The 22,804-nt window shown below is 37.6% G+C and overlaps 1 protein-coding gene across 1 annotated transcript in view; it reads left to right on the forward strand.

The window, feature by feature from the left end:
- The window catches only part of LOC119038465 (zinc finger protein 432), a 44,163-nt gene that overhangs the window by 5,816 nt on the left and 15,543 nt on the right, over positions 1-22,804 (forward strand). Inside the window, exon 4 of the mRNA XM_053659688.1 lies at positions 5,353-7,067. Coding sequence (XP_053515663.1) covers positions 5,353-7,067 — 1,715 coding nt within the window. The remainder of the gene's footprint in view (positions 1-5,352; positions 7,068-22,804) is intronic.

The following is a 22,804-nucleotide window of genomic DNA, read 5'->3' on the forward strand; positions in this document are numbered from 1 at the left end:
GTCCTGCCCCACAGAGGAGAACTCACTTCAGTGGGATTCCCGTATTTGCTGAGTTTACTCCGTGAGGGTGTTGCTCATGGAGGTGGTTGGGTGGTGCTTTGGCGTGATCTGAAATTATCCACCAGGTATGCTGACTCTGGGGTCTCCTGGGAGGTACAGGCCAACATCAGCCACCACCTGTGCCCTACCCAGGGCCACCCGGCATGAGCTATAAAGTGATCTGCTGATGGCTGCTTCTTGTGCTGGGTTTGGAGGCATCTGGGAGAGGCCAAGCTGTGAACTAAGGCTAGCTGCCACTCATATCTGGCCTTGGGCCACTTAGCAAGAGGTACATAGTACACAGAGTCTAGATGCTGCTTATTGGAGAGATTTTAGGAAAGTTGGCAGTATGAGCCAAGACCGGCCATTTGTATAGAAAGCTGCGGGAAAGGGCTTGAGTGGGCCCACAAGCTGGGTGGGATAGGGTCTGATGGAATCACAGGGTGATCACTGTTAGCCAGGTTGATGGAGACTCAGAGGTGGTGCCTGTCTGCCAGCTCTGTGGGGGGAGGGCTCAGCAAAGGAACAATGACCTCTGCAAGCACTTCTTTGGGGAGAAAGCTACCCCTTCAGCTCTTGCCCTGATGACAATTTAGTTCAATCCTGTATGTCCCTGGCGCCTTTTGAGCTGCTGCCCAAGTGCTGGAACACAGAGGGAGTGAGTCCGGGTAGGTCCATGTCATTCCTTTAAGAGGAGCTGCCTGGGATTCCAGGAGCCCTTTGTTTCACTTAGGGACATTCTCCCCTGGTTTTCACACCTAGACATTATGGGGACTTCTTTTCTCAGGACTGGACCCCTGGGCTGGGGACCCAGGGAGGCCTGGGACCCCTGGCTCCTCAGGGGAGACCTCTGCAGCTAAGATATTCCTTCCAGTTTTTAATCACCGTACCTGGGTATGGAACCAACCCATGGTGAGTTTCCATGTCTCCTACCGTTCTTGATGTAGCTTGTTCTTTATATCCTTTGTTATAGGACTTATGTTCAGCTAGAGTTCAGGCATTTCTGAATGATGGTTATCCTATAGTTTAGCTGTAATTTTGATGTGGTCGTAGGAGATTTTGAGTATCATGTTTTACCTACACTGCCATCTTGACTGGAAGCCCTTTCCACGGTATTCTTAATTCTTAACATTTTCCTCCAGTTTCATGAATAAAGCTCTTTCTTTTCTCTGAAGGAGACTCCAAATTTATATCTCCTTTAATATTGTCTAACATATATTGTTAGTTTTCAATATTTTACTGGCTTGAGATTTCCAAGTTTTTCATAGGAATCATCTTTCTTTCACAAAAAAAAAAAACCCTTTCCACCATCCTATTTCAGTATTAGTGTCTCTTTTAGTATGAGATATATCTTCTTTCCTGTCCATGCTGGCATTACGAGAATGTTCTCCACCGATGGTACCCTCATCTTAAAGGTCCTTGTGGTGTGTCTGTTGACTGTTTAACTTGAAAAGACAGTTTTACATCCTATATCAGTTCTAGCCCAAATCAGAGCTTATGCCTGCCTCAGTTTACCTACTTTGTACTTTTGATATATTTTCCTTTAGTTCATATTAAGTGTCAGCATTCTATTAATTTCCCTTCGTTTTTCCAAATATATTCTTGGTTGTTTTTTTTAAACAGCTATATTGATATAATTTATTTATATGTACCTTACAGTTTGTCAACTTAAACATACAATTCAGTGTTTTATAGTTTATTAACCGTTATATAACCATATCAAAGTGAATTTTGGAACATTTTCATCACTTTATCACTTTATAAAGACCACTTTTGCCCTGGCTGGGTGGCTCAGCTGATTGAAATGTCATCCCATATACCAAGAGGTTTGGGTTTTGATTCCCAACTCGGGCACATACCTAGGCTACAGGTTCGAACTCTAGTAGCTGAGAAGCATACAGGGGGCAAGTGATCAATGTTTCTCTCTCACATTGATGTTTCTCTTTCTCTCTCTCCCCTGCTTCCTTTCTCTAAAATCAGTAAGAAAAATAAAAAAATGCTTTCTCTTAAGTCCCAGGCTAGGCAACCATTAATCTATTTTCCACCTCTATAGATTTGTTTGTTCTTGGTATTTGATATAAATAGAATTATAAAATATGTGGTCTTTTGAGTCTGGCTTCTTTCGTTTGGCTGTTTTTTAAAGGTTTTTTTTGTGTGTTTTAAAAAGTTTTAGTTCTTTATTCCTTTGTATGGCCAAATAAGAATCTACTGTATGCATCTACCACATTTTTCTACCCATTCATCTATTGATGGACTTTTGGGTTGTTTCCATTTTTTGGCTTTTATGCTTTCATTTTTTCTAGATATATACCTAGGAATGTTCCTTGGGTCACATGGAATCCAGGAAGTGTCTAAAATGTGGGGTTTCTCGACTGATGGACAGGATTACCTTTTCTTGGCCATGATGTACGACAGTACACACAGCACTTTGCCAACTAAGGAAACTCACCTGATCTGTTGTCCAGAGTTTGTTTTAGGGCTCAGATACATATTATCTCCATGGTTGACCTTTAATCTCTGTATAAGTTGGGCTTATAGTCTCTAGTTTCTCCAAAGGTCATAACTGATCTGGTTTAGCCCAAAGCCCCTATTAAAAATCACACTGTCAGACTGTTTGGTGGCCAAAGCCGCCAGGCAAACAAAGACACTTCTATTAGGTGAAACATTCCAGAGGTCTAGAGATCACCTCCCAATAGCCAAGGGTACGGGCCAGACCTCTCTTTGGGTGGGGTCAAGTCTTTTCTGAAGGTAACTATAAATATGAATAATAAAGGGACTAATTTAGAAAAATAGAGGAAATAGAGCTTATAGTGGTAGTCAGAATAGGAATTATGACATGATATGTACAAGGTATATCTACATTTTGAATTAGGAAGATGATGCTATGCATTAGGAATGAAAGCATGACACACATGAGGAAACATGTGAGGCCATGGGGTTGACAGTCAAAAGAGTGGTCTAGAGTTGGGCAAATTAAAGCCACTCTTAGAAAGTTTGTGCAGGAGGAAGAGTAGAGTGGAAACATGTATCAATGGAGTATTCACGGAGATACACACTGTTATTGCCAGGATGATTGATTGCATTTCAGATGTAGTTGAGATAGCATGGTGGAGAGTTGGTTGGTTTTGTATTTTTGTAGCTCTACATTGTCTTAATTTTCACCTGGGTGTTAGTAGTATAACAATAATAAGGAACAAGCAGACGTTCTGAGAAAAACTGAAGATAAAGCTGACACAACCTAGATCTTCAAGAAGGAAGTTGTTCCTTTAGTACAAACTAACTGTTGCCAAGGAGATATAAATTGTAGAATTACTGAAGTAGATGCTGCTGGTGGCAAGTGAGGGAACAAGTACATCAGGGACATTGAAATAGTAAAATTCTGGATATGACTTTGGTGCTGAATGCAGAATGTGATTGAAAAAGGTAACAGTTTCCATATCCCATACAGCATATTAGCTTCTGAAGATGACTATGTGATACACTAGCCAGCTGCAAGATTTCCTATTAATCACTTTTGCCTTATTTTGTTATGAGTGGAATATATGATAACATGCCATAACTAGCGCTGTCTGGTGTGGCTTGGTTTGAGCATCATTTCACAATTGAAAGTTTGCAGGTTTGATTCCCAGTCAGGGAATATGTTTAGGTTGCGGGTTTCATCCCTGGTCAGGGTGTGTATGATTCCTGGTCTGGGCATGTACAAGAGGCAACCAATCAATGCTTCTCTCTTGCATTGATGTTTCTCTCTCCATTCCTCTCTCTAAAAGAGCAATGAAAAAAAATGTCCTCAGGTGAGAATACAAAACAAAACAAAGAAACATCACATAGCTAGACTAAAGACTGGCAAGTTGATTATATGAGTTGTCACTCAATATGATTGATGTTTCTGGAAAGTTAGCTTGATTGATGGTCTACAGAAGGGCAAATTTAGGAACAGAATTATGATGTAAGAGTTGGCCTCAGCTCACTTTAGTTCAGATTCTGAAGACCTTCCATTCTTAGTTGCTAGATAACAAATATGTTTATTCTGTGCACCTCAGTATGCATTTCTCTGACTCTATATTCAGAATTTGGTGCCTTTAAGTGGACTTTAAAGAATCCCAAAACCATGCCCTGGTGGGTGTAGCTCTGTGAATTGAGCGTGGGCCTGTGAACCAAAGGATCGCAGTTCGATTCCCAGTCAGGGCACATGCCTGGGTTGCAGGCTGGGTCCCCAGTGGGGAGCACATGGGAGGCAACCATACATTGATATTTCTCTCCCTCTCTCCTTCCCTTCCCCTCTAAAGATAAATAATGAATGAATGAATGAATCCCAAAACTCTAACTGTTGTGATGACTACCTTGGTTTATACCTTTATTACTTTTCATACTACATGTTTTTTCAACATATCACCATGTCCTTTTCTTGAATATAGGTATATAATGATTATTTCCACATAATCCATTTATACCTCCAACTGATCTTGATGTCTATAATACAAACTTAATAATCATCTCATGGTTTATGTTCCATAATGCATAATTTTTCTACACTTTCTGGATATGATTTGAAATGCTTCTACCTACTCGGTGGCTCAAGTCATATAGTTAGCAGAGTAATCCGAAATTCCTCACTTTCATTAACCACTCTCCCCACAGAACCTGTCATTCAACTTTCTCTTTTCTTTGTGCAATATATCCAGATTTCCACCATCTCCATGGCTCCTTTAATCCATTTTTAGCAATCTCAGCTCCATTCCTTTGTTGTTGTTGTTTTCCTTTTTATTCCATTTCCCCTAAATTTAAGATCAGTAAAAGTCAGGCATATTTTATATATTCCAAACACCAGCACCGTGCTGGTACATGGGAGCCATTCAGTAAGTAGTTTGGGGTTGAACAAATGCAATCCTCATCAGTTGGATTAATTTTCTCTTCCACCTCTGGGATCTGGGTCTTTACAAGTTCTGTAGAATAGTGTCCTTCCAAACCCTGTAGTTTGCTGTGAACACTGACTTGCTTGTACTTTACTACCTCTACACGTTTTGCAAGTTCCAAAAGCAGACAAATCCACATAAATTGACAACTATGTGTCCTTAATGATATATTAACTGCTTTTTCCTTTTGGTTTGTTTATATTATTGTGTTTTTATTAATGTGCAAGAAATAAAGACCATTTATACACAGCGGTTTTTTTTTTTAGTGTTATCACAGGGTTGTCACTGAAGTGCTATTATTTAAGAAAACACCAAGGAAAAGAAAATGAAACAGTTTAAAAGGAAACAGTTTTGTTTCAAATAAGTTCATAAAAGAATTTATTGTTTTCTTCTTTTCTAGACATTGGCAAAGTTGATAGTTATCTCCAAGGTCTCTGGGAAAATCAAAGAATGCTGAAAGGTATGGAACAAAACCACAAACACAATACATTTGAAAATAATATTCTTCAAAGCAAAAATCATTTTCCTTTCAGGCAAAATCATGGTATATTTGAGTTTTATGTGAAAACTCTAAAATCAAATTTAAGTTTGGTCAAACAGAGTAAAAGCTGTGAAACTAAGATCTCTACTAAACTGGATGGAGATGGAAAATCATTTCAGCATGACAAGCATGAAGATTTTCATCTTAGAGTTAGATTCCCTGTCAGTGCAAAATCCATCAGCAGTAAGTCCCAGGTCATTAAACATCAAAGAACTCATAGAGTAGAGAAAGCCCACATGTGCAGTGAATGTGGGAAATCCTTTGTTAAAAAGTCTCAGCTCACTGATCACGAGAGAGTTCACACAGGAGAGAAACCTTATGGATGCAGACTTTGTGCGAAAGTATTCTCCAGAAAGTCCAGGCTCAATGAACATCAGAGAATTCATGAAAAAGAGAAATCCTTTATATGCAGTGACTGTGGCAAAGTCTTTACCATGAAGAGCCGTCTGATTGAACACCAGCGAATTCACACTGGAGAAAAACCCTACGTATGCAGTGAATGTGGAAAAGGCTTCCCAGGGAAGCGTAATCTCATTGTACATCAACGAAATCATACTGGAGAGAAATGCTTTGTCTGTAGCGAATGTGGGAAAGGCTTCACTGGAAAGAGCATGCTCATCATACATCAGCGAACTCATACAGGAGAGAAACCCTACACTTGCAGTGAATGTGGGAAAGCATTCACCACGAAGCACTATGTCCTCATACATCAACGAAATCATACAGGAGAGAAACCATATGTGTGCAAGGAGTGTGAGAAAGGCTTCACCATGAAGAGTCGTCTGATTGAACATCAGCGAACTCACACTGGAGAGAAACCCTATGTGTGCAGTGAATGTGGCAAAGGCTTTCCCAGGAAGAGTAACCTCATTGTGCATCAGAGAAATCATACAGTAGAGAAATCCTATGTATGTGGTGAATGTGGGAAAGGCTTTACTGTGAAGAGCATGCTTATCATACATCAGCGAATGCATACTGGAGAGAAACCCTACACCTGCAGTGAGTGTGGGAAAGGCTTCCCCTTGAAGAGTAGGCTGGTCGTACATCAGCGAACACATACTGGAGAGAAGCCGTACAGATGCAGTGAATGTGGGAAAGGCTTCATTGTGAATAGTGGGCTGATGTTACACCAGCGAACTCATACTGGAGAGAAACCCTATATTTGCAATAAATGTGGAAAAGGTTTTGCCTTTAAGAGCAATCTTGTGGTACATCAGCGGACTCATACTGGAGAGAAACCCTTTTCGTGCACTGAATGTGGAAAAGGCTTCACCATGAAACGCTATCTCATCGTACATCAACAAATTCATACAGGAGAGAAATCCTATATATGCAGTGAATGTGGAAAAGGCTTCACAATGGAAACTGAGCTCATTTTACATCGGCAAATCCATACTGGAGAAAAACCTTATGCGTGCAATGAATGTGGGAAAGGGTTTGCTGTGAAAAGTCGTTTAGTCGTCCATCAACGAACTCACACAGGAGAAAAACCTTTTGTGTGCAGTGAATGTGGGAAAGGCTTCTCTTCAAAGAGAAATCTCTTGGTGCATCATAGAACTCATACTGGAAACAAATCCTAACAATGCAAAGAATTTGTCACACTTTCAGGAAGAAAATATGCCTTGTACAAAATCAGAAGCTTCACACAGGACTTATTTTGTATGTACTGACTGTGGAAAACCCTATTCACCCAGTATTGATCTTATGACCTACCAGGGAAGTTGCACAGGAGACAAACTATGTATGCAATTAGTGTGAGGAGACCTTCAACATGAATTTGGCATTCACTGTACATCAAAGAATTTATAAAAATAAAAGAGATCCTATGGATTCAACGATTGGGATAACCTTTTTTTTACTGGTCAACTCTGATCAATACACACAGCAAATGTGTAAGTCAAGGTACATAATCCTTTGCAGAGTCCAAATTTATTACATACAAGTGAACTCATGTAAGGGGCAAACTATGATAGCTCAGTGTAGTGTGCTCCTAGCATACTTAAATATAGTCAGTGTAGATTAGCCTGCTGCTAGATTTTCAGCAATGGGAAATTATGGAATTTGCATAGGAATGAAATTTAATGAATGCAGAGAATGTGCTAGTACCTTCAGCAATCAAGTACCTCACACTCTGTCAAAATCAACATGTAGGAAAAATAATACATTCAATGCAGAAAATGTCTTCAGGAAACATTTCTAGGTAATTATATTTCTGAAAATTATATGCTAATATAAATCTTAAGAGTGGAGAGACTAGAAAGGCTTTCTATGGTAATAAAGACTATCTCATGAGTGCTTATAGTAGATCATCAGTGAGCTCATACGTAGTAGCAATATGATGATCACAAGAAAAACTTTGCTTAAAAATGAATCTTAATAGTCACCTTACAGTCATGCTGGAGAATAATTTTCAGATGGCAGAGAATATTACAGAATTCACAATTTCTCATGAATTAATACATAAATAAAATAAAATTGTTAGGAATACAGTTAACATAGAGTGACTTCAGCAAAATATAAGAGAATTCATGAAGGAAAGAAACTTCATGAAAACGTTGTGTAATTGAGTTTTCTAAGCCAACTCTAAACTTACTGTATACCCAATGTCCATTCTAGGACAGGATACCTTGAACCAAATTCTCAATGATTCCATAATTTTTAAGTAGGCAATTTTCAACACTGATTACATTTTAATGTTATTACAAGCAGAGTGCCCACCTCATACCATTACATGATTAGCTCTTGCATTTTTTAGGCTCTGAATTCATGTCTTTCAAACTACTCTGTATTTCAAAAGTAAATGGAATACACTCATAAATGTAATTCCACATATTTTATGTATTTAACCAAGTATATAAGTTTAAAAAACATCTTAAATGTGATTTTTCTAAAATTTGCTTTGCAATAGTTTTAGACTCACAAGAATTTACTAATTATACAAAGTTTCTGAGTACCTTTACTGAGTCTCTTCATTGGTATTACCTTACAGAACCATCATACATCATCAAGACCAATAAAATGACATTGACACAATGCTGTTAATAAACTATGGACCTTATTTGGATTTCACTAGTTTATTCATGCTTTCATTTGTATGTGGTTGTTTTAGTTTTCTTTTTTGGTGTAGAGTTCTAAGAAATTTTTATCCCATGTATAGTTTTGTAAATCTCATCACAATCAGGATGCAGAATTGTGTCAATCCAAAGAAATATCTACCTGCTACCCCTTTATAGTCGCACTGTCCCCTTGACCCTGACCCATGACCACCACTGATCAGTACTCCATAACTCTAATTTTGTCATTTCAAGAATGCTCTTAAAATGGAATATATGTACCCTTTGAGATACTGTTTTTTTTCTCACTCAGCAAATTGCCCTTAAGATACATCCAATTTATTGGGTGTGTAAATAGTTTACTTTTTTTGTTGTTGTTATTGAACAGTATTTTCCTGTATGGATGTACCATAGTTTGTTTATCTGTTCACTTTTGATAGACGTTTTGATTGTTTCCAGTGTTTCATTGTCATGAATAAAGATGTTATGAACATTTGGGTGCCCAGTTTTGTTTTTCTGGGATAAGTACCAAATCATATGCTAAGTTAGTGCTGAACTTCATAAGAAACTGCCAAACTTTTCCATAGTGGCTGTACGTATTTACTACACTCCCAGCAGCAGTGTATGAACACCTCAGTCGTTCTATATCCTTCCCAGCACTTGCCATTGTCATATTTGATTCTTGCCATACCATCAGGTGTGTGGTAGTATATAATGATGGTCTTAACTTTCATTTCCCTAACAGCAAATGATGTCCTACATACACTGAAAACTGTATTGGGTCAAATTATTATTTTTGTTTTCAACCATCATACATAATTTTAAAAAATCAAAAGAACATCCTGTTATATTTGATAATATATTCATCCTTTCCATTCCTTTTTCTTTATTCCTGATGTTACATATCTTTCCTTCTGTAACTTTGTTTTGTTAGAACTTACTGTTATCAGTTCATTTTAAGCAGGTCTGCTGACAAATTTTTACTTTTCCTAGTAGTAGGTTTCTTGTTCTTTTGTCTCTATCCAGAGTATTTCCCTTCAAATAATAAAGATATTCAGTCCAGTTCATAAATGGTGAGTCCTGCTTATAGCAAAAGAAGTGGGCATTTGCTATACAGTGTTGTGGCAGAATTCAATCTCCAACTCCATATTGAGTAATGCACTCCTTTGAATATTTTTTGAGCATCTACACTCTTCCAGCCACTGTTGTACACAATGGGAACATAACAGTGAACAAAACAGGCAACTTCATGGCCTTTATGGAACATGCAGTGTAGTGAAAGAGACTGAGTAAAATAAATACATAATAGAATGTCAGTTCTTCCAACTACTATGAAGAAATATAAAGCCTGGTACATAGATTGTAATGGAGGAGCTACTTTAGTAAAAGTTTCGAGGAAGGATTTTTTGGGTAGATATTATCTGAACTACACGTAAGTGTACTGAGGGGCGCCAGCCCACATATTCATAAGCCGGAAATACTCCATGACTGTTCCTAAATGTTTTTTCAGATCTTCTGCCTCAGGATTCTCCAAAAAGAGTGTAAAAGATACAAATTCTTGAGTCCACCCCAGACCTCCCAAACTGGAACCTGTAGGACTGGAATCCAGGACTCTGGGTTGGTAATTTATATTTAAATTTATATTTATATTTAAATTTGAACATCTCTGCCTTAATTCCTGGATTAGTGTTATCATCACCACCCCCACACTATATCAGGATGGATTCTGGGCAGATATTCTACAGCAAAGAATCAGACACCAGTGCTCCATCATCCAGGCCTTCAGATCATTTCCACTTCTTGTCCTGTGGAACCTACACATGCTGCCCATCATGGCATCACATCAGCTCATTCCTGAAACTGATTAGTTAGGGTCCCAGAATGGGCTTCCTCTGCTGCCCTGAGCTTTCTGGAACAGATGCTAAGCTCACCTTTCAGAACTTGATATCCCAGGTAAATAAGGCTGAATGTAATCCCTGAAAGGAATATAGTACTCTTACTATTAAGATATTATGAAAACAAATTAATGTGTATAAATTAGAAAACACATAAGCAAATAAAGACTTTTTTAAAAGGTTTTATTTATTTATTTTTTTAGAGAGAGGAGAAGGGAAGGAGAAAGAGAGGGAGAGAAACATCAATGTGTGGTTGCCTCTCACGCATCCCCCACTAGGGACCTGGCCTGCAACCCAGGTATGTGCCCTGACTGGAAATCGAACCAGTGATCCTTTGGTTTGCAGCCCACACTCAATCCACTGGCTATACCAGCCAGGCAGCAAATGGAGACATTTTAAATCACCCCAAGCCAAGGTACATATTTGTACCTGAGCCAAGCATTGTTATCTATATTCTTCCCAATCTTTCAAATGCATGAAAGTATATTTTGAATGAAAAATGAGACTATTTTATTTGACTATATTATGAATACCATAATTAAATATTCTAAAACTTTTTATAAAGTCAACCTCTTTTTATGTTATTAAAGTAGCATGTAATTATAAAGATATTTACAATGCAGAATTGCAAAAACTGAGAATGTGAAACTTTTGATATTTTCCACTCATAAGTACAAATCCTAAAGTAATCCAAAGTAAATATATTATTTAATCACAATTTTCAAAAAGACAAACATAACTTCCCATAACAGGGTCATAATGTGTATACATACTGGCCTGCAGATCTGATTTTTTTGTCCTCTGAATAACAGTTATTTCTTTAATTTATAATGACAATAGTACATTTTTTAATTGTTGTATACTGTTATGCTAAGGGGATGTTCCCTAATTGGCCAAAATATTCATCATTGTACTTTCAGATTTTTCCTTTTTAGATTACAAAGCCCGCTCTGATTGATAGTAAGAAAGCTTTTTACCAAAGTGCTGTAATTAGCATCTCCGGGTCAAAGAAAATGTAAAGTTTAAAATGGATCCAGGTTGCCTTCCGTACAGGAAGTATCCATATCTACTTAAATCTCCTACGATCAAACTTCTTGCATCTGCATTAAAATAACATTTTAAAGTGTGCTCCTTTTTTTTGGTTGGTAACTATGCAAAGTGCAATAATTGTGTTATGTCCTAATTTCGTATTTTCAAATGCCCCACCATCGTCTTCATTTATTTTAGTTAGGAAACAAGTACATTTGCACCTGCACTTTACGCCCTTCCCCAACAAAAGGAGCTGTGTCCACTCCCACCAAGGAATTATTTTTATGGCGCTCCACCCTTTTGATTTCGACCTTTCAAGGGCTGTCTTACTTCCTTCTAAACTAAGGCCACATCCACAGACCTAAGCCTTTAAATGACCGCCCCTTTGTCAACTCTGTGACCGCCACCTCTCCGGTGATACCTGGCTCCTGCCAGTGTCCGCATCCCAGCCAAATTTGCCGTACGGAAATCTGCCGTGCCTCTACAATGGCCCCGCCCACGGTCTCAGCCCCGCAGTACTTAAAGGGCGTCGCCATCTTTCCTTGTTCTCCAGCTGGCTGACCGCGCCAAGTTGGCCTCGGGTAGGCACCGTGTCTCAAATCTTACGTGAATAACACGACATTGTTGTAGGTCCCTCGCGACGAGGTGGTAAAAGCATTGACAAAGCCAGGAATAATTGTGATTTCTTCCTATAGCCGTTTTGGCCGCTCCAGCACCAAACCCGCGGTGGGCGTGGCTATGTTACGTCATAAAGCCTGTCTGGCACTGTCGGAACTAGGAAGTCCTGAAACGCTGGGCTGCCCTTGCGGGCGTCTCTCGTGCCAACTGGTCCGCGTCCCTAGGGACCACGAAGTAGCTTAGCTACTTCCAAATAGGAAGTGGACTCAGCCTTTTGTCACTGCTGGTGGTGTTTGGAGAGGCTCAGGATCAGGTGAGCCGGGCTAAGCTCTGATTCTGGGCTTGCGGGGCCCCTGAATCCTGAGCCTGTGTGGAGGACCTTGTTTGGGATTTTTTTTTGATTCTGTCACTGACATATCTGGGCATTGGTGACGAGGCTTCTGACAGGGAGAAACTGAATCTGAAGAAATCATCCACCGAGAGTCCAACTCTGTCAGGGTTTGAGGTCCACGTGGGTCGGTAAGCTTGTGGGACTCAGGGGTTGAGAGCTAGGGAGGAAAGTCTGTCAGTGAACGCGGTGCTTGGTGACTGAGAAGTCCGGTTTCAGGGGTGTCCCTTTTGGTTTCTGGAGCATGTTTGGAGTTTAATATGGCATTTAATGTAGGACTCAGTCATTGAGACCCACGGTGGGATTGTCACTGTTAAGAGATCTGGGTCCTGGGACAGTCATTAGCTTCCGGCTCAAACCTTGAATGCCAGAAACAGGCATTTTTGTTCTCTCCTTCAAGTTTAAGTCTGTCCTCCTGAGGACCTTACTAAAACTTTTGTGTGTCCCACTGATGCCCAAAGGGGCGAGTTCCTAGTAGGGACTGTGAAACAGCTGCTTCTCGCAAGAAAGAGTTCAAGTATGAACCTAGGAGTGAAGTGGAAAAGCAGGGGAGTTTGGTTTATTCGTTTGTTTTGAGAGTACATTTATTAAAGTTGGGAGTACATTTATTAAGCGAAACAAGAAAGGGCTTAAGATAGAAGCAACAGAAGAGAGCATGGATGAGCAGGGCTGCTTTAACTCACTGAGAAGTCAGAGAAAGGGGGGCCTTGGAGATAGGTTCAGGGGGTTAGCCTGGGAGGAGCTGCAGATGCCTATTGCTTCCTTCGTTGCAAGTCTCTGGGGACCCTCAAAGTTTAGGAGATGCAGCCTGTGGGGGAAGAAGAGGGGCAAGAGAATAAACCAAGGGAGGAGAGCATGCTTGGAAAAGCAGCTTTTATTGAGCAGAGAGGGCCAGCAAGGAAAGCCACTCCACAGTCAGAGTAGATTTCTCCTTACAAGAGAAGAGACAACCCAACGATCTCTAGAAGTTGCGTTTATACCTGTTTGTAGGTTTTATGGAAAATTACTGGTATGGAAAAATAAGAGAATGGGGGGGGGGAGTTGGGTTTAACTTTAACTTTTACAAGGTATATTTTCTGGTCTGCTTCCTTTTACAATATGAGTAAATGCTTGTGGTATGAGCAAGCTATTGATAGTAATCTTTGCAAGAATTTTTTTTTTTTGTAAGTTTCTTGTGGTTTCCTCACAACTGGCTCTGACTCTTAACAGGCTTGGCTTTGGTCTACTTACTTGTTTAGTTCTCATACCCCTTCCCTGTGTGACCACATCACTACTTTTCTTACTGTCAGTTCAAAGTTCTGTGATTCTGAATGATCTAGTGATGTGTTTACTCTTAAAGATGTAGTTCTTGTTCTTGCCTCCAAGTTTACTGTATTTTTTTTGGAGGGGGATATTTTCTTTTACAATCATTGTGACTCAAGTGGAAGTATCTCCTTTACCCTATATTCTGTTCCTGTGGTGAGAACCTTTTTTTTTAATGTTACTTTTTATTTATATTTGGCATCATCTGTGTAAACAGTAGGACAATTGATTATATCACTTACTTTCTCATCAACATACTTTGCATATGAGATTGATATAAATTATATTTATAGGGGTTTTTACAATATAATTTATACTTATATAAATTATATAAATAGCACAGTGCTGATACTACTGTGCTGATATTTCTTAATCAGCACAGTAGTATCAGCAGCACAGGTTGGTGAACCAATGGCATGCTGTCTGGAATCAAATGCATTTATTCATGTAAGTAGTATGACATAAAATATTTCCACATATTTAATTATAATTTCAGTAATCCATTTTGACTTTCTGACCACACAGATTCTCCTACTCCACTTAGAATTTTACTGTGTCTTTTTTTCCTACCTGCAGTTTTCCTCTTGACACTTTTTTGCAGTTACAATTGGTGTTTTCTCATGTCTTCTTTTTCTTGTACTGTAAAAAAGGAAGTCTTTTTGTCGTTATTAGTTTTATTGAGGTTTAATTTACATACCATGAAATTCACCGCATATAAATGTACATCAGTGATTTTAATAACATTTTTAGAGTTATGCAACTGTTAGCACAATCCAATTTTAAAACATTTTCATCACTTTGAATAGTTATCTTGGCCTTCTGTCCACCCAGCCTCCACTCCTACCCTTAACTATGCAAAACCTCTCATCATCTTCCTGCACTTTTAGTGTAAAGTTTCTAGACATTTCATATAAACAGAATCACAAAATACATAGTTGATTGTGGTTGCTTATTTAATTTATTATTATTATTATTATTTTTAATCCTCACTTGAGGACATTTTTTTCATTGCTTTTTAGAGAGAGAGGAAGAGAAAGAGGAAGGGACAGAGAGAAACATCGATGCAACAGAGAAGCCTCAATTGGTTGCCTTCTGAACACACCTGGATTAGGGATGGTTCACACTCAAACCAGGGACCGAACCTGCAACCTAGGTATGTGCCCTGACTGGGAATCAAACCCACAACTTTTTGGTTATGGGACAATGCTCCAATCATCTGAGCCACATTGGCCAGGGCTGTGGTTGCTTTGTTTCATTTAGCATAATTTTAAGGTGTATTTATATTATGATTATCACTAAGCTTCTCTTTTTTAAAGTAATTCATTTAAGCAGAATTGACATACAGTAAACTACACATACTTAAGTTGTACATATTGCTAAGTTTGACATGTACATTCATGAGACCATCACTACAGTGATGATAGTCAACATACTCATCACATCTAGAAGTTTCTTAATGCCCCCTTCTAATCCATCTCTCTCATATATTATTTTATTTTTTAATTTTTAATTGAATTTATTGGGACAACATTGGTCAATAAAACCATATAGGTTTCGAGGGTAGAATTCAATAAAATATCATGTGCATACTGCATTGTGTACTTACTTCCCAAAGTAGAGTCTCTTTTTGTCCCCATTTATTCTCCTTTTGCCCTCTTTCATCTTCCTATACCCCCCTTTCCCTATCATCATACTATTGTCTGTGTCTTTGTATTATATGAATATATGTTTTTTTTGTTTTGCTTACTCATCACCTTTTTCACCCAGTTCCCCACCACCTCTCCCCTCTGATAGCTGCCAGTCTGTTCTGTGTATCTATGCTTCTGTTCAATTTTGTTTGTTAAATTATTTTGTTCATTAGATTTCACAAATAAGTTAAATCATATGGTATTTATCTTTCTCCGACTGGCTTATTTTACTTCGCATAATACACTTCAGGTCCATCCATGCTGTCACAAAAAGAGCTCCTTCTTTTTTATGGCCAAGTAGTATTCCATTGCATAAAGTAGTATTCCATTGCATTCCATTCCATTCCAGCAGCTTTTTTATCCACTCATCTACTGATGAGCACTTGAACTATTTTCAGATCGTGGCTGTTGCAGGTAATGCTGCAATGAACATAAAGGTGCATATATTCTTTCAAATTACTGTTTCAAGTTTCTCTAGATATGTTTTCAGAAATGGAATCGCTGGCTCAAAAGGCATTTCCATTTTTAGTTTTTTTAAAAATCCTTACCCAAGGATATGTGTATTGATTTTAGAGAGGGAAGAAGGCAAAGAGAGAGAGAGAGAGAAACATCGGTATGAGAGAGAAACACTGGGGATCAAACCCACAAACGAGGTATGTGCCCTGACCAGGGATTGAAGCTGCATCATTTTGGTATATGGGATGACACTGCAATCAACTGAGCTACCTGGCCAGGGCCATTTTTAATTTTTTGAGGAAATACTGTTTCCCACACTGGCTGAACTAGTCTGCATTCCCCCCAGCGGGGTACTGGGATTCCCTTTTCTTCCCATCCTTGCCAACACTTGCTTGTTGATTTATTGATGATAGCCATTCTGACCAGCATGAAATGATATCTTACTGTGGTTTTAATTTGCATCTCTCTGATGATTAATGACATTGAGCATCTTTTCATACTGACCATAGGTATATCATCTTTGGATAAGTGTCTATTCACATCCTTTGCCCATTTTTTTTATCACTTAGCATTTTATTTTTAAAATTTTCCATGCTGTCATATAGTGATAATAGTTGTCATTTTAGGAAACATAATACTCCAGCAAGTATTTGTGTGTATCATAATTTAGCTAACCATTTCCATACTATTGAACATCTAAGCCATTTCTCTATTTTTAGTTCTAGAGAAAATGGCAATGAAGAACTTGACATGTATGAATTTCACTTTTCTTTGGAATCAGTTTTATTGGGATAATTTTCTGGAAATCTTGTTTTTCTGGAAATCTGGGTCAAAGAATATGAACATTTTTTATGACTCTTGTTAATGATTACTAAACTGCTTTCCAAAAGGTCAAAAAATTTCACAAAATCATGCCCTAACTCCATGGTATTATTGCTGAGATTTTCAGTGAAGAACAGGCAGTGCTAGAGGTCTGCTGGGTGTTCCATGGCAGGTAAAAGAAATGCATCCAAACGGACTGGTCTTCTTTCTTTTTTTATTTTTTATTGTTAACTCTGTAACAGATGTCCCCTATTTTTCTTCCCTTTGCCACCTCCACCCAATCCCAGCCCTCCTTTCCTCTGACCTCACCACACTGACTATGTCCCTGGGCTGTACATGTTCTTTAGCTAACCCCTTCATCTTCTTTTATACAGTCCCCCCTATATCCTAGCATTTGACAGTTTGTTCCATATATCCATGATACCTCAGTTCTCTTTTGTCAGTTGATTTTGTTCATTATATTCCACATATTAGTGAGATCATATGGTATTTATCTTTCTCTGACTCGCTTATTTTGCTTAGCATAATAATATCCAGAACATCCATGCTGTCACAAAGGGTAAGAGTTCCTTCCTTTTACAGCTGCATAGTATTCCACTGTGTAAATGTATCACAGCTTTTTTATCCACTCATTTACTGATGGGAACTTGGGCTGTTTCCAGATATTAGCCATTGTAAATAACTGTGCTATGAACAGGGGTGCATCTATTCTTTCTGATTGGTGTTTTGGGATTCTTAGGATATATACTCAGCAGTGAGATCACTGGGTCAAAAGGCAGTTCCATTTTTAATTTTTTGAGGAAACTCCACATTGTTTTCCACAAGGGCCATACCAGTCCGCATGCCCACTAAGAGTGCACTAGGGTCCCCTTTTTTCCACATCCTCGCCAGCATTTGTTGTTTGTTGATTTATTGATGGTAGTCATTCTGGAAGGTGTCAGGGTGTTTCCTCATTGTCATTTTAATTTGCATCTCTCTGATGATTAGTGATGTTGAGCATTTTTTCATTTGTCTGTTGGCCATTTGTGTGTCTTCTTTGGAGAAGTATCTATTCAGGTCTTTTGCCAATTTTTTAATTGGATTGTTTGTTTTGATGTTCAAGTGTTTATATATTTTGGAAGTTAACTCCTCATCAGATGTATCAGTGGTGAATACTCTTATGTTCTCCCATTTTAGTTTGATGTCATCCCATTTGTTTATTTTGTTTCTTTGTCTCCCTTACCCAAAGAGTTATATCGGCAAAAATATTGCTATAAAAAAATGTCTGAGATTTTACTGCCTATGTTTTCTTCTAGGATTTTTTATGGTTTTGCAACTTACATTTAAGCCTGTGATCCATTTTGAGTTTATTATTGTGTAGGTGTAAGTGGTGGTCTGGTTTTTGTTTTTTGGGGTTTTTTTTTTGCATGTATCTGTTCCCAACAGCATTTATTGAATAGAGTGCCTTTACCCCATTGTATGATCTTGCTTCCTTTGTCAAATATTAGTTGACCATATAGGCACGGGTTTATTTCTGAACTCTTTATTTTGTTTCATTGATCTATGTGCCTGTTCTTATGCCTGTACCATGATTTTTTTATGGGGAACTCTCAGTTTTTGCTCACTGAGTATGATGTTGGCAGTAGGCTTGTTATATATGGCCTTTATGATGTTGAGGTATGATCCCTTTATTCCCACTTTGCTGAGAGTTTTAGTCATAAGTGGGTACTGGCTTTTCATCAAATGCCTTTTCTGCATCTGTTGATATGATCATGTAATTTTTATTCATTTTGTTTATGTGATACCTCACTTATTGATTTGGGAATATTGTACCAACCTTGCATCCCAGGGTAAATCCCACTTGATCATGATTAATAATCTTTTTAATGTATTGCTGGATGTGGTTTGCTGATATTTTGTTGAGGATTTTAGCATTTATATCCATCAGCAATATTGGCCTATAATTTTCTTTCTTTGTAGTGTTTTTATCTGGTTGGAATTAGGATAATGCTGGCCTCATAAAATTGTCTTGAAAGTCTTCCCTCCTCTTGAATTATTTTAAATAGTGTGCGAAGGAGAGGATAATAACATTCTTCTTTGAACGTTTGGTAAAATTCATTCTGTGAATTTGTTATAAGTTCTGTGAAGCCATCTGCTCCAGGCCTTTTGATTCCTGGGAGGTTTTTTTTATTACTACTTTGATTTTATTAATTGTAGTTACTCTATTCAGATTTCCTGACTGTTCCTGATTCAGTTTTGGAAGATTTTATGTTTCTAGGCATTTACCATTTCATCCAGGTTGTCCAATTTATTGGCATATAGTTGTTCATAATATTTTCTTACAGGCCTTTGTATTTCTGTGGTGTCAGTTGTTATTTCTCCTCTCTCATTTCTGATTTTATTTATTTGGGTGCTCTTTTTTTCTTGATATGTCTGGTTAAAAGTGTGTCTTGTTTATCTTTTCAAAGAACCAACTCGGTTTCGTGACCTTTTGGGTTTGTTTGGGTTTTTTTGGTCTCTATGCCATTAATTTCTACTCTTATCTTTATTAATTTCCTACCTTCTACTTTGGGATTAGTTTGTTGTTCTTTTTCTAGTTCTTTTAGGTGTAGGGTTAGAGTGTTTGAGATTTTTCTTCCTTCTTGAGACAGGCCTATAATGTTGTAAATTTCCTTCTCAGGACTGCTTTTGTTATATCTCATAGATTTTGGGTTGTTGTATGGTCATCATTTTTCTTAAGGTAACTTTTTTATCCCTTATTTCATTGTTAACCCATTTATTGGTTAATGACATGTTATTTAGCCGCCATGTGTTTAAGTGTTTTTCAGGGTTGTTGTTGTTTTTTTTGTAATTGATTTCTAGTTTCATACCATTGTGGTCAGAGAAGATGCTTGCTATAATTTCAGTCTTCTTGAATTTATTAAGACTTATTTTGTGTTCTTTTTTCCCATTTTCCTTTTTTCATCTCTTCAGAGGGAGACTTACCTTTTGTTTTATTTTATATTTTTACTTGTTCAAGTTATTTTGTGTTCTAACATGTGGTCTATCTTAGAAAATGTTCTATGTGCATTTGAAAGGAACGTAAATTCTTCTGTTTTGATATGAAGTATTCTGTATGTATCAATAAAATTCATCTGGTCCAAAATAAAAAAATCCATCCAATCCTATGTGTCATTTAAGGTCATGTTGCCTTATTGATTTTTTATCTGGGAGATCTGTCCACTGATGTTACTGGGATGTTAAAATCCCCTACTGTGAAATGTAGTGCTATCGCTCTCTACCTTAATGTCCACCTCGATTTTCTTTAAATATTTAGGTGCTTCTATGTTGGGTGCATTTATATTTACAAGAGTTAGATCATCTTCTTGGATTGACCCCTTTTTGTGCCCTTCTTTGTCTCTTGCTACAGACTTTTGAAGTCTATTTTGTCTGATATAAATATTGCTCTCCCATCTTTTTATTTTTTGTTTCCATTTTCATGGAATATTTTTTCTACTTCTTCACTTGCAGCCTGTGTATATCTTTTGTTTTGAGGTGGGTCTCTTATAGACAGCATTTATGTGGGTCATGTTTTCTTCTCCATTCAACTACCATATGTGTTTTGATTGGAGCATTTAATCTGTTTATATTTAAAGTTATTATTGATTGGTACTTATTTATTGCCATTTTATTGCTTATGTTCCTCTCTCTATGTATATATTTCTTTTTTACGTTCTTGTTTTTTTTTTTTAAGATTTTATTTTGTTTTTTTGAGAGAGGGGGAGGGAGAGAGAGAGAGAGAGAGAGAAACATCAGTGTGTGGTTGCCTCTTACACACCCCCAACTGTGTACTTAGCCTGTACCCAGGCATGTGCCCTGACCAGGAATTGAACCGGCAGTTGAACCAGCAACCCTTTGGTTCACAGTCCAGCACTCAGTCCACTGAGCCACACCAGCCACGGCCAGCCAGGCTGGGCTCATTTTTTCTATCTTCTTAAAGAAGGCCCTTAACATTTCTTGCAGTATCAGTTTGGTGATAATGAACTCTTTTAGCTTTCCTTCCTTCCTTCCTTCCTTCCTTCCTTCCTTCCTTCCTTCCTTCCTTCCTACCTACCTACCTACCTACCTACCTACCTCTTTATTTGGCCTTCAGTTTTCAGTGATAGGCCTGCTGTATAGAATAGTCTTCGTTGTAAGTCCTTGTCGTTCATCACATTGAATATTTCATGCCATTCCCTTCTGGCCTGAAGGGCCTTTGCCATTTTAATTATGTATTGGTGTGGACCTCTTTTGATTCATCTTGAGTGGGACTCTCTGCCCTTCCTGAACTTATGTGTCTTTTTCCTTCACCAGCTTAGGCATCCCTGTCATATTTTAATCTATCCCCAAGCAACCACATATCAATTTTTTATTGCTATAGATTAGTTTTTATTTTTTTTTATTTTATTTAATGGAATTAAAAATGTATTCATTTTTATTCTGATTTGTTTCACTTGGCATTACTATTTTGAGATTCATCCTTATGTCAGTAGTTTTCTTTTGTTCCTTTGTATTTAGTCACATGAATATTGATTCATTCTATAGCATTTATTAATTCAGCCATTAATGGGCAATTGTGTTGTTTCCAACTTTTTGCTGTTATAAATAAAACTGTGAACACTCATTTTCAAGCCTGTATTTACATTTATTTTTCCTTATCTTGGGTAAATCCCTAGGAGTTGAATTAATAAATCATATGGTAGGTATATGTTTAACATTTTCTTAAAGATTTTATTTATTTATTTTCAGAGAGGGGAGAAAAGGAGAGAAACATCACTGTGCAAAAGAAATGTCAGTTGGTTGCCTCTCACATGCCCCCAACCAGGGAACTGGCCCACAACCCAGGCACGTGCCCTGACTGGGACTCAAACCTGTGATCTTTTGGTTCACAAGCCAGCGCTCAATCCACTGAGCCACACCAGCCAGGGCTTAACTTTTTAAGAAACTGTTAAACTATTTCTTGAGCTGGTTATATTTTCTATTCCCAGGAGAAGCTGACAGTTGTTCCATGTGTCCATGTGCTTGCCAATACTTAGTATTTTTATCTTTTTAATTTTAGGCATTGTAGTGGGTATGTAGCAGTATCTTGTGCTTTTAGTTTACATTTACCTAATGACAGGTGATGATGTTGAACATCTTTTTGTCTTCATTATTTGCTATTCATATACTGCTTGGTATGGTTTAAATCTTTTGTAGTTTTCTATGGTGTATTTTTGTTGATTGTTGAGAATTTTTGTATATGTTTTAGTATAAGTCCTTCCTTTATTAGTCATGGGCTTTGCAAAGTTTTTCACTTAGTCTTTAACTTGCCTTTCAGTGTTCTTTTAACAATGTGTTTGTTAACAGTGGATTAATAAATCCAATGTGTTCTTTTAACAATGTATTTACATTGGATTTAGTTTTAATGAAGTCCAATGTGTGAACATTTTTTATGAGTTATTCTTTTGGTGTCATAACTAAGAAGTCTTTGCCTAACTACAAGATCATAAGATTTCTCCTATTTTTTTCTTCTAGAAGTTTTAGAGTTTCTTTTAGGTTTTTCATTGAGGTTTACTATTTACTTTGAGTTACATATATAGTACAATGTAAGGGTCCAGGTCATTTTTTCTTTCTTTAAATTTTTCAATTACAGTTGACATTCAATATTTTATTACTTTTGGGTGTCTTTTTTTGTGCGTCTTGGGGTTTCATTGTTGTTGTTTTTGCTTATGTGTTTATACTTGTTCCAGCAACATTTGCTGAAAAGGCTTTTTTTTCTGCCCACTGTATTGCCTTCAACTTTTGTATAATGTCAGTTAACAAATTATGTGAGGGTCTTATTTTGGAGTCTATTCTTTTCATTTTATTTGTCATAAAACACCCCCTGTCTTGACTACTGTAGCTCAATAAAAATTCTCATAATCAGGTAGTGTCAACCTACTGACCTTGTTCTTTTTTACCTTGTTGTTTTGGCTACTCTAGACCTGTTACATTTCTGAATTTAAGAATGATGCTTTCAATTTCTACAGAAAAACCAGGTTCTGATATGAGAAAGGTATAGTTCTTTATTTACTAAAATCTTTT

The sequence above is a fragment of the Artibeus jamaicensis genome, unplaced genomic scaffold (genome assembly GCF_021234435.1).
Source record: "Artibeus jamaicensis isolate MK-2021 breed Jamaican fruit bat unplaced genomic scaffold, CSHL_Jam_final scaffold_804, whole genome shotgun sequence".
Classification (NCBI taxonomy): Eukaryota; Metazoa; Chordata; class Mammalia; order Chiroptera; family Phyllostomidae; genus Artibeus; species Artibeus jamaicensis.